At 38.9% G+C, this 19,896-nt stretch overlaps 1 protein-coding gene across 1 annotated transcript in view; it reads left to right on the top strand.

Annotated features, from left to right (window-relative positions):
- Window positions 1-369: 369 nt before the first annotated feature.
- Window positions 370-19,896, top strand: part of ENPEP (glutamyl aminopeptidase) — a 123,773-nt gene continuing 104,246 nt past the window's right edge. Inside the window, exon 1 of the mRNA XM_053703539.1 lies at window positions 370-1,093. Coding sequence (XP_053559514.1) covers window positions 438-1,093 — 656 coding nt within the window. The 5' untranslated portion in view covers window positions 370-437. The remainder of the gene's footprint in view (window positions 1,094-19,896) is intronic.

Below are 19,896 nucleotides of genomic sequence, written 5' to 3'. Positions count from 1 at the left end.
GCGGGTTGTTGTTTCATCTTGTCTATGATTAAAGTGCACCTCCGGCAGGACGCACCACTAATGGGTTAATTCATGTACCAGTCGAACTGAATGAGAGGAACAGAGTTCATTTGTAATATAATTTATTTTAGTGAGTTGTGACACGCAGTATCTATGGTACTTCTAATCTTCCAAGATAACCCTTAGCCCATTATCTGTTGCTGATTAACAAACATAATTATTTTACAGTACATTGTTGCAGGGTGAATGGTGGGGGGCAGTAAGCAGAACATTAAAAGGAGGTAGTGTCATTGCAGATTGCTTCACATCAGCCTTTTGCTTTGTGATCTGCTTATTAGTCCCTAGCAGTCTGCCAGGGAGTGGGGTTATGTGTGAGTGCCTGCAGGGGTTTGTAAACAGACACTTCTCAGCTGCTCTTGGCTGTTCTGTATCTTGTGATGCACAAAAAATTGGACAGGATTGAAATGGATGAGAAGCCGAAGAAATACTGCATTCGTGGAATGCATGTTGGAATCATTGCTGCAGTTATAGTTGTAGTGGGGGTATCAGTTGGGCTGGGTGTAGGTCTGACTCGTCCAAAACCCTGTGCAAGTAATGTGGATCCCACAACCTCTAGCACCTCTGCTGCTGCCACTACTGCCATTACTGCCAAGCCAGTGACTGAGTCTTGTCCTCCCAGTAATGATAACAGTGGGGGCTGGGGCGCCTTCAGACTACCGGATCACATTATTCCCCAGCACTATGACCTGGAGCTGCAGCCTTTCCTGGATCAAGATACTTACAATGGGACGGTGACCGTCACACTGAAGCTGACCAAACCAGACACCAGTCATCTGTGGCTGCACATCAGGGAAACAAAGATCATAGGGCAGCCCAGACTTACAAAAGGCTCAGACCAGGCGATCCACGTCCACGGGTGTTTCCACTACTTGCCTAATGAGTATGTGGTGGTGCAGTCCCACAATGTGCTTCAGGCAAATAACCCAGACGACCCCAATGACACCTACCGTCTGACCCTGCAGTTCTCTGGAAGACTGAATGGATCCTTAGTTGGATTTTACAGAACAACATATGAAGATAACGGTGTGACCAGGTAATGCATTCATCAGCTCTTATAGCTAATTCTTCCCAGCTATCTCCTTCTTTCGTTATTTTTAGCCAAGCTGTCTTTCTCTGTGCTGCTTTTCCCTGTAAGTTGTTTCTCCCCTACTGTATATCTAGGCTCTGAGAACAAATGCCTTTGTAAATTAGTTATACAATATAATTTGCTATGGCTAAAAAATGATTCCCCTCCATCCTTAGTTCTTATTACACTTAGACACGTAGCATTTAAACTGCTGCTTTACTGTAAATCAAGAGGCAATCCTTTGGAATAAAATGACAGATTTTGTGAAATAAGAACTGTACCAGCATTGTTAAAATGAGAATGTATCGGTCCGACTACATTTGCATGGATTTCTAGGGAACCTTGACCATTATTTCATATCTTTTAATAATATTTTCATTAAAACATTTTTTGAAAAATATTTAAAGTGTGTTTTGTGGTGGGAAAACTTGTCTGGCTGCCAAACACATATGTCAATAAGTTTTATGCACAGACTATCCGTGCAATAAACAGTTTTCAATTTGAAGCCATCTCAGTCTGACCAACAGGTTTTCAGCTGATTGTAATTGTTACTTTAAACAGCATTAGCTTAGAATCAAGAACCAAACCTATTCTTGCACTAAACCTATTTAAGTAAAATTGAAACATAAATGAATATCCCTTGCTCAGCAAACCAATTGCTTGTTTAGTCACAGGCAATAAATATATATTGCACATGTATAAGAGTTGAATCATAAGTTAAAAAAAGGAAAACTGCCTCTTCAGAATCTAAATTTTATTTCATGGACTGCCACATGTATGTGCAATTTAGCTTCAGCTAAAATATTTAGAGCCAGGGAACTAACTAATCAATCTATTTATAAAGATATGTAGAATCATTTTATGAGCCCAAGTTTTCAGAATTTTGCAAACCAAGCTATATGTATCATCAAATTAATAAACAAATCAATTTTCTTTATGTGCAACAGTATAGTTGGTTTTTACTGACAGATGATTCTTTTAAACAAAAATAAAACATACTTCTATATAAATGAACCTCTATACCAATCACGTAGAAAATAAATCAGTTCCTTTCCAGAATCAGCTGCTAAACGCATGGATGAGTTAAGTGAATGGACACCGTTGTTTTGCAAACAGGGAGTGATAAAGTAGTATATAGAATCACCCTATGCTGAACAGATGTAGATAACAGGCAGTAGTTACACACTAGTACTACTTGTTTTATACACACATTGCTATAGTTTGCTATAGTAAACCATTGGCATAATTTCACTATGTCCATGCATGATTGGAGAAAATGAGTGCACACAATCTACATCAGTATGCGCCACCAGTCTATTGCAATGAAAAAAGGTATCACTAAAAATTGTTACCTCAACTAGATGCATTTTTGATAAATATCAAAAATACTTCTGATTGAGTCTGAAACACAGGTTTTTAAAGAGACATTACACACTTTGAAACGGTAACATAAACACACACCACATATATATAAAACTGCAGTATACTTTCATTATTTATTTTGTCCCCTTTTCCTGTAATTTCATTCTGAAATTGTGAGCTTTTCAGTTCCTGTTAGAAATGGAAGTGCAGAACACTGTTATATTCCACACAGCCATTGGCTGCACACTCTAGTGACCTATTTATAAATGTCCCTAATTGGCCACAGTAGAGAAAGTAGCCCAGCTATGTTCCATAGTGCATTGCTGCTCTGGAAACTAATTTTAACTGTATATTAACCCGTTGTATGGGTTAAGAACATAGTTATATACAAGCATTAATAAAATACTCTGATAGAATATGTTCCTTTTACACATTTATGTCCCTTTAAATTACAGGAAAACATGACAGACTAAATAATATTATTTCACTACACACAATTCATTTAACATGTCAATTCTTTGCTCCTTCATTGACAATTGAAATATTGAATCTAACATTTTATTTTTAAAATTACCACAAGTATCTTATTAAAGGGACAGTAAAGTCATAATTAGACATTCATTATTTAGACAGAACATACATTTTTAAACAACTTTCCAATTTACTCCTATTATTTAATTTGTGTCCTTCTCTTGTTATCCTTTGCTGAAAGTTTTATCTAGGTAAGCTCAGGATCAGCAAAAAAAAACAAGGTTCTAGTTGCTGATTGGTGGCTGCATATTTATACTGATTGTCATTGGCTCACCCATGTGCTCAGTTAGAAACCAGTAGTGCATTGCTGCTTCTTCAACAAATGATACCAAGAGAATGAAGCAAATTTGATAATTGAAGTAATCTGGAAAGTTGTTTAAAATTGTATGTTCTACCTAAATCATGAAAGAAAAATATTGGGTTTCATGTCCCTTTTAAATTACAAGTTAGAGTTGCAAACTAGTAAAAAAAAAATAGGGGAATATCAAGCAGGAAATATAATTTAGCATGTTTTCTTTATTAATATTTTAGATTAGACAACATTTAAATGATAGCTGATAGAATATTTCAGATGCCACATTAATTAAAAAGGAAGCTAGAGGTTTGGCTTTTATGAGCAGTTAAAATTAATCAACCCTTGTTTTTTTTTTTTTTTTTTTTTTACTGTGTTCATAACTAATGAAACACATGTAAATAAAAACAATGTATACATCAATATATATATATATTTTTTTTTTTAGCCTGAATACTGAGTTTATTATGGTGACATAATATAAAAATAATACCAAGGGTCAAGTGTTTTACAGATGATAATCATGTGATGGCTGTATATATATATATATATATATATATATATATATATATACTAATTTATCATAAATAAATACATTTATATAGATATAGTCGGAAAACATGTATTCTTGTGGGAGATGTTTGATAGGTTACCATAATCAATGTCCAACGTGATCCAGCACCAAAGCTGAACTAGTGTGCACGCCCAAAGGCCACTGCAAACCTTGTCAAAATGCCAGAAATCCAAGAAAAGGCAGCACCACTTAGTTCATAAGCAGAAAAATACTTCTATTTATTTACATCAGGAACAGGTACAAATTGTCAGGACTACGTTTCGGGTTATTAACCCTTAGTTATGTCTGTGGTACAATACAATTCAACCACTTAGATACCTTCACACAGGTGTCTAACTCCTCCCATCTCATTATGACATCATTAGTTCACCAAGTTAAAGGGACATATCCCCTACTTTAAACATTGTTACAAAAAATTACACCACACCATTATAAATAAATATACAGAATGATAGAAAACTGTCAGAATAATTTTACAAAAATTGATTTAAATCATAATCCCTATTTATCCCCTTAGGGGTTAATGCATCAAGTTTGTGGATTCGTAGCATCTCTCTCTTTTTTTTTTTTTTTTTTTTTTATAGGGATTCCCTATTCTGCCCCCTTCTAGGAGGAGGTTCCCAGTCAATTATCTGGAACCTCAATTGTGCAATGGAATGACCAGCCTCCAAAAAATGGCAGGCCACTGGTGCTTCAATGTTTTTCCTTCTTATGCTAGATTTGTGCTGCACTATCCTTTCACGTACCTTTTGGGTCCTTTCCCCTATGTAAATTTTGGCACACGTACATACCATCGGATTAAACATATCCCATGGGGACTTAGGATGAACACAAGACCTACACTGTTAGCTAACAACAAAGAGTACTACACAAAATTTGAATACATCTTAAATAAATGCTCCCTTGACATTATTGTATTAACCATGGAGTACCTACAGAAAGCTATAGATCAGCAGCGTGATGAAGTTAAACAGCTGGAGTCCGCATTGAAAGAATCATGTAAGGCCGTTAACATGGAGAAAATGATCACAGATACAAATAATAAGATCACAGAATTGTGCAAGGAAATGGAAGGAAAAAAAGCGCACAAAATTCTTATGTGATGAACAGGATTACCAGATGTCTACAGTCTATCGATGGACCGGTGCACGACGAAGCTTCTAGACATCACCAAGATGGGGTAGCAGCACAGAAAAAACCTAGCCCAGGCAAGGGAAACAACCTTTCTTTTTGCTTGTAATATACCCTGTATTATCTTCCTTAAGACTCCCTACATCTGCTCTAACCAAAGTGTCCCTTAGATTAGGAGGACGGGTGTAGGCTGGCATGGGGGCATCTGCAAAATTCTCTAACCCCGGATTACAATCTCTTATTATATGCCAACAATGTCTTATAATACGTTTGTATATATGGACTATAATTATTAAATTCTGAAACAAAAACCATCCTATCCTTTTTTTTTTTTTTATCTTTTTTTCTCAGTCAGCTTGAGAGCCTCGTCTTGTTTTATCCTACTCACTTCTGTTATATTTCTATTAATGAGCTCTTCCGGATAACCCCTATCTAGAAAACGCGTACCCTCATCCATTAACCTTTCTCTTACCAAATCCTCATCTTTTTGGCAATGATTGTTTTAATGTGGGTGGATGTGCACTAGAAAAATGGAGCAGGGTATTATGATCAGTCTCTTTACGAAAAAGGTCTGTATATAACTGGCCATTATGTTTATAAATTTTTGTGTCTAGAAAGTGAACACTTTCTTCACTCCAAGTCAATGTGAATTTAATATATCTCGAATTGTTATTCAACATCTCTACAAACTTTTTTAGTGATCCAACATCGCCCAACCAGATGCCAAAGATTTCATCTATATAGCGCCACCAGGTGGCGTGGCGCCATATAGATGAAACATCTCATTCTCAAATACCAAGTGTTCTTCATACCAGTTCATATATAGATTGGCATAGGTTGGGGTAATTTTGGACCCCATGTGATGTGCAGTCACTAGAGGCAGGTGAGGCAGTGCTTCACCTCTCATATGGGCAAAAATATATATTTTTTTATTGGCTTTAAAAAAAAAAATGTAATTTTTTTTCCCAGCATTTTTTTTTCTCACAGCTATATGTTGTGCAATGAAGAGGCACAAGCAGGTCTGCCCACCATTACACAACATGCTGCGCCATCTACTGGATGCAAGTGGTTAAGATCATTGCATGGCCCATTAACTGCTTATTTGAGGCAGTCCTATTTGGGCTGAACCAATCCAGTGAGAGGCATTAGTAAGTGGAACATAGGGTTGGGGCTGGATGTTAAATCATATAAAACAAAACAAAAAACGGAAAAAAACTACTTTCATATATTTTGTTGCTGTCCTGTGAAGCTGACAGCTTTGCTAAAGTGAAAAAGAGAGTTCTGTTCTTCCCCTCTAAGTGCAGTGGAATGTGCCACTGTCACTTCCTGAATCCTTACAGAGCAGGAGAGAGACACAGAGAGCAGTGTTTCATCCACATCTTATTAAAGTAAGATTTTACTGATAGGGATTCTGTTAGTGAAAATGATAATTTAATGAATGTGGTTTAGTGTTTTTTTACTATTTTACAGAAAAGGATCATTTTTGTATTTTGTTTACTCAAACTTTACACCCACTAAGTTAGCAGCTTGCCTCTGTACTTCACACTAAATTATAGACTCATTTTCTGAACTCTCTGTAGCTCTGCTGTTTTATTACTTTAAAATGCAGTGGTCCCCCCCCCCCTTTGTGTGTGTGTCTCTCTCTCTCTCTCTATCTATCTATCTATCTATCTATCTATCTATCTATCTATCTATCTATCTATCCATCTCTCTCCTTATGTGTTGTTCTCCCCCATGGTCTCTTTCTCTCTCTGTCTCTCTTCCTCCCCCTCTGACTCTCATCCCTTATGTAATGAAAGAATCTATAAGCATAATTTGCAGCACTAAAGTAAAAAGTATGTTTTAAACATATTTTAATGGGCATGGATTTCTAGATCTCATAATCAGAGCAAGCATTGTGTTATCTGGCAAGAGTTTCTGTTACAATCCTTTAAACTAAAATCAGATGTTTATTAAGTTGACCAGTTTTCCAAGACACCATTTAAAGGGACATGAAACCCATATGCAAATTTAAATAACTTTCCAATTTACATCTAATATCTAATTTTCTTCATTATTTTGATGTCCTTTGTTGAAAATCATATCTAAATATGCTCAGTAGCTGCTGATTGGTGGCTGCACATAGATACCTCATGTGATTGGCTCACCCATGTGCATTGCTATTTCTTCAACAAAGGATATCTAAAGAATGAAGGCGTATCCTGCCACTGCCTCACCAGCCTCTGATGTCACTGCACGTCACTGGGCTGTACCTTGACGTTGGATGTAGAAAGTGTCCTAAAATAAAAAATAATTGTAATACAGAATAATTTCCAAAAGTTCTATCAAGAACTGTTGTGCAAACGCATTCTTAATCGCATCAATGCCACTATTGAGTGTAATATAGGTATACAGACTCACAATATCTAAAGTATATAGAATACATTTGTCGTAGTTATATGTAAGCCCATCAATTTTTAACAGTAAATCACTGGTATCGATTGAGTTAGAAAAGGTCTCAGCACCTTATCTAAATAAATTGAAATATTGGTAAATATGGAATCAGTGCCCGCCACTATGGGGCAGCCTGGGGGTTTAAACAAGTTTTTATTAACTTTGGGGAGTGTATAAAATACTGGAATCATGCACTCATTCTTAATTAGAAAATTATTTTTGTCCCCATCTATGATACCATGTTTGAAGTCCTTTTCTACAATATTAACAATTATTTTTAATATCTGCTTTGAAGGGTCCACAGGGAGCTTGCCATAAATAGAACTATCTGATAGTTGTAATTTAATTTTGTCTACATAATATTTTGTATCCAATATTATGGCTGCCTCTACCTTATCAGCCTGTTTCAAGATCACATCTTTGTTATTTCTTAAATAAACAAGAGCTTCATTTTCCACCAGTGAAAAATTGTTACATTTGTTTTTACATTTAATTCTATTTTTGTGTTGCAATTTTTAACATCACTTTTCACTAGGGAAATAAATGTATCAATACTGGAATCATACATAACTGGTGTGAATTTACTTTTATTGCGTAACCCAAGTGCTTAATAGATAATTCACTGCTTGATACAGGGGTGTCCAAACTTTGCTCTCCAGAGGTTTTGGAACTACATTTCCCATGATGCTCAGCTAGATAAAATGCTGGCTGAGCATCATCGGAAATGTAGTTCCAAAACCTCTGGAGAGCAAAGTTTGGACACCCCTGCATTAGAAGATACATTCAAACCATTATCCCATTGTTTTACATTTCTGGAAAAAATGGACTTGAGCTTGAGGTTTCTAAAGAACCTATGAAGATCTTGCTCAATTTTAAAGAAGTCCCTATAGCGTCCTTACAAAAGGAAAAACCTTTAGTTAATACCTTCTCTTGTGCAGGAGTTATCACTGTGCCGGATATAATAATTACAATTGGCGATTCACTTGGCGCGTTGTCCTCCTCGGTTGCACCTGACTGCTTGATATGGCACCTTGCTGGGCAGTGCCTCCGCCCCCCCCCCCCTCTACGACCCTTGCTTCGGATTCCCCCGAAGAGGAATCAGAGCTTGTTTCTGTGTTGCTACCTCATTTTGGTGATGTCTGGAAGCGTCGGCGTGGACTGGAAGTATTACGTCGGTCCCTTCCAGTTGGATCCCAGGTCCTTCGATAGACTGTACCCATCTGGTAATCCTGTTCATCACATAAGAATTTTGTGCGCTTTTTATCCTTCCATTTCCTTGCGCAATTCCGTGATCTTATTATTCATATCTGTGATCATTTTCTCTATGTCAACGGCCTTGCTTGATTCTTTCAATGCGGACTCCAGCTGTTTAACTTCATCACGCTGCTGATCTATAGCTTTCTGTAGGTACTCCATGGTTAATACAATAATGTCAAGGGAGCATTTATTTAAGATGTATTCAAACTTTGTTGTTAGCTAACAGTGTAGGTCTTGTGTTCATCCTAAGTCCCCATGGGATATGCTTAATCCGATGGTATGTACGTGTGCCAAAATTAACATTGGGGAAAGGATCCAAAAGGTACGTGAAAAGATAGTGCAGCACAAATCTAGCATAAGAAGGGAAAACATTGAAGCACCAGTGGCCTGCCATTTTTTGGAGGCTGGCCATTTCATTGCACAATTGAGGTTCCAGAAAATTGACTGGGAACCTCCTCCTAGAAGGGGGCAGAATAGGGAATCCCTATTAAAAAAGAGAGCGATGCTATGAATCCACAAACTTGATGCATTAATCCCTAAGGGGATAAATAGGGATTATGATTTAAATCAATTTTTATAAAATTATTCTGATGGTTTTCTATCATTCTGTATATTTTATAATGGTGTGGTGTACTTTTTTGTAACAATGTTTAAAGTAGGGGATAATGTCCCTTTTAACTTGGTGAACTAATGATGTCATAATGAGATGGGAGGAGTTAGATACCTGTGTGAAGGTATGTAAGGGGTTGAATTGTATTGTACCACAGAATTGACTAAGGGTTAATAATCCGAAATGTAGTCCTGACAATTTGTACCTGCTCCTGATGTAAATAAATAAAAGTATTTTTCTGCTTATGAACTAAGTGGTGCTGTCTTTTCTTGGATTTTAGGTTACCATAATCATACACTTGCTTATATAATGATTTAAAGGATCATTTGTGCTTTAAAATGTGCTTTCCCATAACACTTTGGTAACAGGAATTTCAGAGAAGAACTTGCCCAAATACTGGAGAAATGTAGCATTTTTGCTATCACTGCGTTTAAACAGAAATTGAGATATTTTTTTTTTATTTACCTATCAAAATACACACATATATAAACTGGACAACCCAAGGTATTGATCTATGCCCATTTAGGCATATTTTTATGCCTCAATAAAATATTATATAGAAAATCGTTAACTTTTTCACTAACTTTGGGTTTCTCACAGAAATTATTTACATATGCTTGTGCAATCATAGCACAAATGGTTATAAAAGCTCCTCTGGGATGCTTTTGGCTTTGCCATTGCTTTTTGTTAATCAGAAGGCTACTAATTGCGGCTGCACGCCACACTTTTGAAATCCCCTGCAATGAAAGGGTTAATTAGTTAGATGGCTAGGCTAATAGTATTCTAGTGTAAAGATTGCTCTTGTCACCTGACACCTCCCTGATCACTCCCAAACAGGTCTCCCACCACACCCAAACTCCTCACCACCATCTTTGACACTGGCAGTTCTTCTTCTTCTATCTTCCTTCTTCTTCTTTTCCCCTGACCCTTCCTACCTCCCCATAATCATTTTGTAAGGCGGCCCTCTGATTTTTCATTTTTCTGTAGTATAGCGTCCTATGCCTCCCTCTCCCTTCATGATTTATTTTCTGTAGCATAGCTTCCCATCCCCCACTCTGCCTTCTCTCCCAATGGATGATCATTACAGACAGTGAAACAAATGTCACTGTCTGCAACAATCTGGCAGTCTGCCTTCATATGGTAAATTAGTTACTGAAGACAGATGCCTGCAGCCCACCAACAGCAAGTCTCAGTTACCACTTGATAACCAAGATTACATGGACTGCCTGAAGGTCGGATGTAGATGTTACGATGGGCTATGTAATGCATGATGTAGATCTACATCCGATTGACGCAAGGGGTTAATTTGTTTCCTTCCAATAACGGACTAGATTACAAGTGGAGCGCTAATTTATATTGTGCCCGCAAATGGGCACATTTTCTGTAAAGCAATATTTAGCGCTCCTCTTGTAATCTGGCCCAACATGTTTTACGAGCTGCAGAGTATTACTTGTATGGGGAAATTGATCATTTATGTTTAATTTTTATATTTGAATTAGTTGTTTTTGCTCATTGAAACAACAACCAATTGCTCTCAAAAAACATGCCTATTCAAATCGACTGAGCTTGCAGGAAGCATAGACTTGCTTATTTCACCGCTTTACAGTAACTCTATACACAAATGCCAATACCTAGGTACTAGGGATGTGCATTCAGCAATTTTGGAGCCAAATTTCTTCGTGTGAAAGTGAAACACACTAAGATCTGTGCAAAGTCATATCTTAGTGTGTTTCACTTTCATAAGAAGAAATGTGGCTTTGAAAAGAGCTGAATGCAATGAGCAGCCAGCTTCATCTGCAATCGGCAGCTAACAAAACTGCTGAATGCACATCCCTACTAGGTACTGACATTTTCATAATGATTGGTGCTTTCAATGAGCATAACTACCACTTTCAATTGCAAGAATAAACCTAGCGGAGGAATGACTAATTAATTGAACCATGCAGCAGGTATAAAGAGTCATTGGTGTCACTGTATCCCTTTCAGGGATAGTTAGTCAATAAGATTGATAAATAAAATCGATTACTAGATTAAAACATAATTAGACTCACTGTCAACTTTTCGAGCAACATATAATCCATCTCAAATATTACAGTTTGAATTTTGGCATCTTAGAAGTCTTTTAAGAGCGTGGGGGTTTACTGAACTTCCAATGCGCGCGCAAACAAATTGGGAAAAACGATGGGACATGGCCAAAAGGATACCTAAAGCACTGTCAATCTCTTATCAAGACCTGCTTAACCCGCAAGTTTACTATAAAGCTCCTTACATAATTTCATGGGAGAGATCCCTTGGATTCCAAGCCTCCCAAGAGGAATGACCAAGAAAGCCCTCCATTGTGTCACTGTACTAGAATTATACCTTAAAATTTACACTCAATGGCACCTTTCACCTCTGAGGCTATTCAAAATCTCCCCTGTGAACTTGCCTCTATGTTGGAGAGGATGTAGACATGTGGGTTCACCGGCTCATATCTGGTGGGCCTGCCCAATGCTGCCTCCCATGTGGGACCTGCTTTCTAAACAATGTTCAGACCTCAATCCTAATATGTGGACAAATCCACAAAAGGTTCTGTTCCACCTGTCCTTTGAGTTGGCTCTTACCCCCAACAGCTTGATTGGTATATACCTGATGATGGCAGTTAAGCTGTCTATTGCCCGCCTGTGGAAGCAAGCTGCTATCCCCACCTGGAATGATATCTCTAAAACCATGAAATTTGGTTGGTTGGCATAGATTTCAAAGTATTTTTAACAATTTCTCCTTACCCCATTCTTTTCTCTATATCTTTTTCTAAATGTAGAGAAATCTTCCACTTACTGATTTCATCCTAGCAATACTTCATATACAAGAAAGTCAATAAGTTTTTCCCTATATAATTGAAAGAATAATAATAAAAAAGAGAGGTTCTTCATTTGGGGTCCACGAGTGGCCCTTTAACATTTCTGTTTACTTTATTTTATGTTCATTGCAATGTTGTGGCCCATGAGTGGCCGCTTAAACCATTTGGTAGATATTCTGTTTGAACAGCACTCACTACTTTTATTGAAAGTGTTATTTGTCATTTATATATATTGTGTAGCTATCAGATAATGCTTTTGGAAGTCTACCTTGTAACCAGTTCTTTTACCATATGCTATGTAATGACACTCTCTCATGGTATGTTTGGAAATGAATCTCAATAAAAAAGAAAATTAAAAAACAAAACAAAAACATAATTAGACCACAGAACAATCATATAATTAAACAGTTCTTAGATTTGGTAATAAATCAGAAGTTAACACAATAGTAGATCATAAGTCAATTGTCAGGCACCTACAAACTGAAACTCTGCAAAGTTTCAAAACAAAAGTCTTAGCATAAGGTCCACTAAATAATAATGTGGTACAAAACAGGACAGGAATACACATAGTGGTAAGGTTTTTGACAAAGCACACTCTGGTGTATAAAAAGCACTAGACATGCCAGCTGTTTATCTAGTGCCCTACATTATAGTTTTAATTAACTTTAGCTTCAATGTCTAGTGGTTAAAAGCTACATTTAAAGCACTATTTTACCACCAATGATTTCCTTTTTTTTAATATTTCTAGCATGAAGTTTGTCTGACTTATAACATGAGGGGAGAAAAAGCATAGTGCATGTCACTATCTCCCTGTCTAACATGATATTGTCCCGTATTTTGATGGACTAAGCACCTACATAATGGTTTAACCAGCATACTTATAGATGCAATGAATGTATCCTTACTCCAGGCCCCTGTGATTAAATAGATGCTACAACCTTTTAAAATCTGAGCTGTCCCAAATTCTTTGTTATCAAATAATAGTCTCATGGTGACTAGAATATAGTTCCTGACATCTTGTAAAATGCAGTTGTGGTTAAAAGCTACATTTAAAGCACTATTATACCAGCAATGATTTCATTTTCTTGGAATATTTCTAGAATGAAGTTTAGCTGACATATAACATGAGAAAAACGAAATAGTAGTAATAAAATATACAATGTCCACAAAAAGAGAGAACAATCTGAGAAAGATGTATAAAGCATAAAAGATCCTAAGCAACATGAGCATATCTGTAGGAGTTATATGCTATAGTCAGTATGTCTCAGAATGTAGAGGTCAAAGTTACACTTAATGTTAAAGTATAGCCCCATCTTGCTAAAACCTATTTTATATGACTTTATCTTCTTTATTATATTGGTCTTAATGTCCCAGATTCTTTGTAATCAAATAAGTCTCATGGTGATTAGAATTTAGTTCCTGGCATAGGTAAAAAGTCCTGGCACTCCTCTTTTGTCAGAGGAAAGGTGCATGACCTTCAACTAAACATCTTTCCTTAGGGAAATGCATTAGCACATGACCCACCTGTCACTTCTGCATGACTGTCTCATCTACGCAGAAACGAGTCCCTCGCTGACAGGCAGTGTACCCTGTGAAGGTGAACTTTACCCACAAATGTAAGGGTAATGGGATTAAATTGCTATAACATTTGTTTCAGGCAAACAAGGGCTAAATCACTACTGTATGTTATGCAGCACTGAATTAACCCTGTGATGAGAGTGGGAAGTGACCTCACCGGATGGGGGCGTGGCTTAGGGTTATTATTGTCTATCGCAGTTACTAAGTCAGATGTATTGTGCAAGCTGTATACTCTATGCTCTGCAATAAAATAGCGTTGTACCTTCTATGCTGTGTCCTGCATCTCATGGTGTCAGAAGTACTTGCCAGCGCTTCTGTTTCCTGAACAATGACGATGTCAAAGTTTACCTCACCTGAGCCTTTTGATTTCTCTCAGCCTGCAGCTTGACCCACATGGCGTGAGCGGTTTCAACGCTTCAGGATTGCTTCCAAGCTGGACAAGGAGAGTGGTGAAGTACAAGTTAATTCTCTTTTATACTCTATGGGGAAAGATGTGGAGCCAGTGTTCAATGCCTTTACTCTCCAAGAAGGGGAAGAATTTGACTTTGAAATAGTTATGAATAAACTCAGTGCCCACTTTGTACCCAAAAGAAATGTGATTCATGAGAGGGCTTGTTTTCACAAACGTGCTTAGCATGTGGGAGAATCTGTGGAGTCATTTGTGCGCAGCCTGTATGAACTAGCTGAATTCTGTGAGTTTGGTGTTGCTAAAGCAGAGGCAATTCACCATGTGGGTAAATGCAATTAGAGGTCAGTGTGTAAACAATCTATTGATAAGGAAAGCAGCCTGTGGTTTGGGCCTGGTCGCCAGAGTGAATGAGATTTCAGAAGACATGTTTGGTGAATTGGGCCTACTGAATTGCAACCCAGTCGGAATATCACTTAAAGGTGACGCAGTCCCATACAGCATTACCACTCGTCGTAGAATTCTGTTCCCGCTCATGCCTCAAGTGGAGAAGGAACTTCTGCGTATGAAGAATATGGGAGTAATTGAAGAGGTTGTTGAAGCAACTGACTGGTGTGCCCCCATTGTGCTTGTTGCGAAGAAAAATGGGAAGGTTCGCATCTGCGTAGACTTGAAAAGGCTGAATGAGGCGGTAAAGAGAGAGAGATATGTGCTGCTGACACTTGAAGACATAGCTCCAAAATTGGCTGGGGCAATGTTCTTCTCTACACTGGATGCTTCCAGTGGCTTCTGGCAGATACCTCTAGATCCAAAGTGCCGCAAACTGACTACCTTCATTACACCGGTAGGTCAGTTTTGCTTCTGCAGACTCCCCTTCGGGATATCCTCTGCTTCTGAAATCTTTCAAAGAGAGATGAGTTCTCTTCTAAGGGAACATGAGGGCACAGAATTCGTTATGGACGACATTTTGGTGTATGGGTCTACATTGGAAGAACATGATCAGCGATTGAGCTGTGTGCAGCAGACCATTAGAGAATCCGGGCTGAAATTAAATAAGGAGAAATGCCATTTTAGGAAAGCTGAGTTATGTTACTTTGGGCATATCATCAATGGGGATGGCATCAAGCCGGACTCTGATAAAATCCATGCTATTGAACAGATGAAAAGTCCTTCTGATGTACATGAGCTGAGACAAATATTGTGCCTTGTAAATTATGTGGGCAGGTTCCTTCCAGATTTTTCCACAATACTACACCCTATCACAGAGTTGCTAAAGAAAGATGTTGCCTTGGTCTGGGGACCTTCACAGGCAGAATCCTTTGTGCAGGTCAAGTCCCTGCTGGGGTCTATGACCCTTCCAGATAGACTGTGGTTAGAGCTGATGCGAGTAGTTATGGGTTAGGGGCCACCCTCCTGCAGTTGAATGAGAACAAACTACAGCCCATTGCCTACTGTTCCCATACACTGATGGCTGCTGAGTCGAAGTACACCCAAATTTAGAGAGTGCCTGACTGCAGTTTGGGTCTGTAAGCGCTTCCAGTGTTACCTAGTGGGTTTAGAGAAATTTAGTCTGGAGACTGACCATAAGCCACTAGTCCCTCTAATCAACTGCTATGATATTGACAAAAGACCCCTAAGATGCCAGAGACTTCTGATGAGGCTGCTCAGGTTCAACGTTCAGGCAGTGCATGTGCCGGGGAAACAACTGGTAGTGGCAGATACACTTTCCAGGCTCCCACTGGCTGCTGCTGAAGAATCTTCAATTCCATTCTGGCATCCAAATCCATTTCGTCCGGGAAGCTAGAGCAAATAAGAAAGGAAACCTATTTAGATACTGACCTTCAAGAAGTTATTAAGTACATAAAAGAAGGTTGGCCCAAGAGCCGGGCAGCCTGGATGTCTCTAAGTTCTTACCAGTCAGAAAGGTCACAGCTCACGGACCTGGATGGGTTGGTGCTTTTCCAGAACCGCATTGTTATTCCTGTTAGCATGCGGCAGGAGATGTTAAGCAGGATTCATGATGGCCACTTGGGCATTACAAAGTGCAGAGAAAGGGCAGCTACGGCAGTTTGGTGGCCTGGGATCAGTTCCAACATTGCAAGCCATGTGTCAAAATGTGCCTTTTGCTGGGAATGCCGGCCTACTCAGAGAAGGGAGCCCTTGATTTCTACTCCGCTGCCTGCAGGCCCATGGCAGAAAATTTGTGCGAACTGCACGGGAAAAAGTACCTAGTCGTGATTGACTACTATTCCAGGTATTTGGAGATTGCACCATTGAATGAGATCACAAGTCAAGCCGTTATCACTCGTCTCAAGAGCTTGTTCGCCCGATGGGGCATACCAATGGAGTTAGTGAGTGATAACGGAATGCAGTTTGCTTCCACGGAGTTCAGTTCTTTCAGCAGTGAATATGATTTTGTCCATTCTACGTCAAGTCCACATTACCCACAGGCCAATGGAATGGCTGAAAGGGCAGTTCAAACAACAAAGTTCATTTTGAAGCAATATGAGCCGTACCTAGCCCTCTTGTCCTATAGGGCAACTCCCATTCAAGCCACGGGTTTTAGCCCAGCACAGCTGATGCTAGGACATCAGATTCGCACCACTTTACGAGGTCCTTAGGAGGGATGAAGAGGCTAAAAGGGGCTATTGATTCTTCTACGACAGGAGATACTCTGTGAGGCCCTTGCAGGAGCTGAATGTGGGTCAAAGTGTCAGAGTTAAACTGGATGATGAGAAGAAATGGAAGATGCCTGCTACGGTAATTGGACGCTCTCCAGAACCAAGGTCTTATGTAGTCTTTTCTGATGGAGGGACAGTCACACGTCGAAATCGAAAACATCTTCAGCCAGTACTTGAGAGTTTGGGACTGGATGCCTCAGTACCACAGCCGGTGGGATCCCCTGTTTTAAGAGTGGTACCTTCCCCTCAGCAAGATCACAGCAGGGATACTTCTTTGCTTCCAGCAGACTCTCAATCACCTTCTTCTGTATCAGAGGACAGTTCATGTAAAATGACATCAAGTGGAAGGGTGGTGAAACTTCCAGCCCGATATCGGGATTAACACTATATATATATATATATATATATATATATATATATATATATATATATATATATATATATATATATATATATATTCTTTAACTTGTTGTTTGTTGTATACTAAACAAATCTATTTCTGTATGCTTCTTGTATACCTTGTTGTTTGATGTATTCGAAGAAAAAAATTTTTATGCTTTTTTCTTTGAAAAGGGGAAAATGTGATGAGAGTGGGAAGTGATGTCACCGGATGGGGGCGTGGCTTAGGGTTATTATTGTCTATGTCGCAGTTACTAAGTCAGATGTATTGTGCAAGCTGTATACTTCTATGCTCTACAATAAAATAGTGTTGTACCTTCTATGCTGTGTCCTGCATCTCATGACAAACCCATTGATTGCTTTTGTGTGTTATGGAATTTAAGGGTTCTAGTCTTGGATGGGGAGAAGTTGGGTAGTGTCACTGCAAATTTAAAGAGCTTAGCCAGTGAGTAATCTACCTAGTGGACTGGTTGTGCACAAACACACGCTTCCTATAATTTGGAGAATCATAGGCCTAGATTTGGAGTTTGGCGGTAGCCGTGAAAACCAGCGTTAGAGGCTCCTAACGCTGGTTTTAGTCTACCTCCGGTATTTGGAGTCATTAAAAAAAAGGGTCTAACGCTCACTTTTCAGCCGCAACTTTTCCATACCGCAGATCCCCTTACGTAAATTGCGTATCCTATCTTTTCAATGGGATTTTTCTAACTCCGGTATTTAGAGTCGTGTCTGAAGTGAGCGTTAGAATTCTAACGACAAAACTCCAGCCGCAGAAAAAAGTCAGTAGTTAAGAGCTTTCTGGGCTAACGCCGGTTCATAAAGCTCTTAACTACTGTACTCTAAAGTACACTAACACCCATTAACTACCTATGTACCCCTAAACCGAGGTCCCCCCACATCGCCGCCACTCGATTAAATTTTTTTAACCCCTAATCTGCCGACCGCCACCTACGTTATACTTATGTACCCCTAATCTGCTGCCCCTAACACCGCCGACCCCTATATTATATTTATTAACCCCTAACCTGCCCCCCACAACGTCGCAGCCAGCTACCTACAATAATTAACCCCTAATCTGCCGAACGCAAAGCGCCGCCACCTACGTTATACTTATGTACCCCTAATCTGCTGCCCCTAACACCGCCGACCCCTATATTATATTTATTAACCCCTAATCTGCCCCCCTCAACGTCGCCTCCACCTGCCTACACTTATTAACCCCTAATCTGCCGAGCGGACCGCACCGCTATTATTATAAAGTTATTAACCCCTAATCCGCCTCACTAACCCTATAATAAATAGTATTAAGCCCTAATCTGCCCTCCCTAACATCGCCGACACCTAACTTCAAACATTAACCCCTAATCTGCCGACTGGAGCTCACCGCTATTCTAATAAATGTATTAACCCCTAAAGCTAAGTCTAACCCTAACACTAACACCCCCTAAATTAAATATAATTTTAATCTAACGAAATTAATTAACTCTTATTAAATAAATTATTCCTATTTAAAGCTAAATACTTACCTGTAAAATAAATCCTAATATAGCTACAATATAAATTATAATTATATTATAGCTATTTTAGGATTAATATTTATTTTACAGGTAACTTTGTATTTATTTTAACCAGGTACAATAGCTATTAAATAGTTAAGAACTATTTAATAGCTAAAATAGTTAAAATAATTACAGATTTACCTGTAAAATAAATCCTAACCTAAGTTACAATTAAACCTACCACTACACTATCAATAAATTAATTAAATACAATACCTACAAATAACTATAATGAAATAAACTAACTAAAGTACAAAAAATATTACAACAATTTTAAACTAATTACACCTACTCTAAGCCCCCTAATAAAATAACAAAGCCCCCCAAAATAAAAAAATGCCCTACCCTATTCTAGATTACTAAAGTTCAAAGCTCTTTTACCTTACCAGCCCTGAACAGGGCCCTTTGCAGGGCATGCCCCAAGAAGTTCAGCTCTTTTGCCTGTAAAAAAAACATACAATACCCCCCACCAACATTACAACCCACCACCCACATACCCCTAATCTAACCCAAACCCCCCCTTAAATAAACCTAACACTAAGCCCCTGAAGATCTCCCTACCTTGAGTCGTCTTCACCCAGCCGAGCCAAATTCTTCATCCAAGCGGAGCAAGAAGAGGTCCTCCATCCGGTAGAAGTCTTCATCCAAGCGGGGCAGAAGAGGTCTTCCATCCGATTGAAGTCCTCATCCAAGCGGGATCTTCTATCGTCATCCATCCGGAGCGGAGCGGCAGGATCCTGAAGACCTCCGACGCGGAACATCCATCCTGGCCAACGACTGAACGACGAATGACGGTTCCTTTAAATGACGTCATCCAAGATGGCGTCCCTCGAATTCCGATTGGCTGATAGGATTCTATCAGCCAATCGGAATTAAGGTAGGAATATTCTGATTGGCTGATGGAATCAGCCAATCAGAATCAAGTTCAATCCGATTGGCTGATTGGATCAGCCAATCGGATTGAACTTGATTATGATTGGCTGATTCCTACCTTAATTCCGATTGGCTGATAGAATCCTATCAGCCAATCGGAATTCGAGGGACGCCATCTTGGATGACTTCATTTAAAGGAACTGTCATTCGGCTAGTAGGCGTCGGGAGAAGAGGATGTTCCGCGTTGG

This window comes from Bombina bombina, chromosome 2 (genome assembly GCF_027579735.1).
Source record: "Bombina bombina isolate aBomBom1 chromosome 2, aBomBom1.pri, whole genome shotgun sequence".
NCBI lineage: Eukaryota > Metazoa > Chordata > Amphibia > Anura > Bombinatoridae > Bombina > Bombina bombina.
This window is presented reverse-complemented; position numbering and strand designations above follow the sequence as displayed.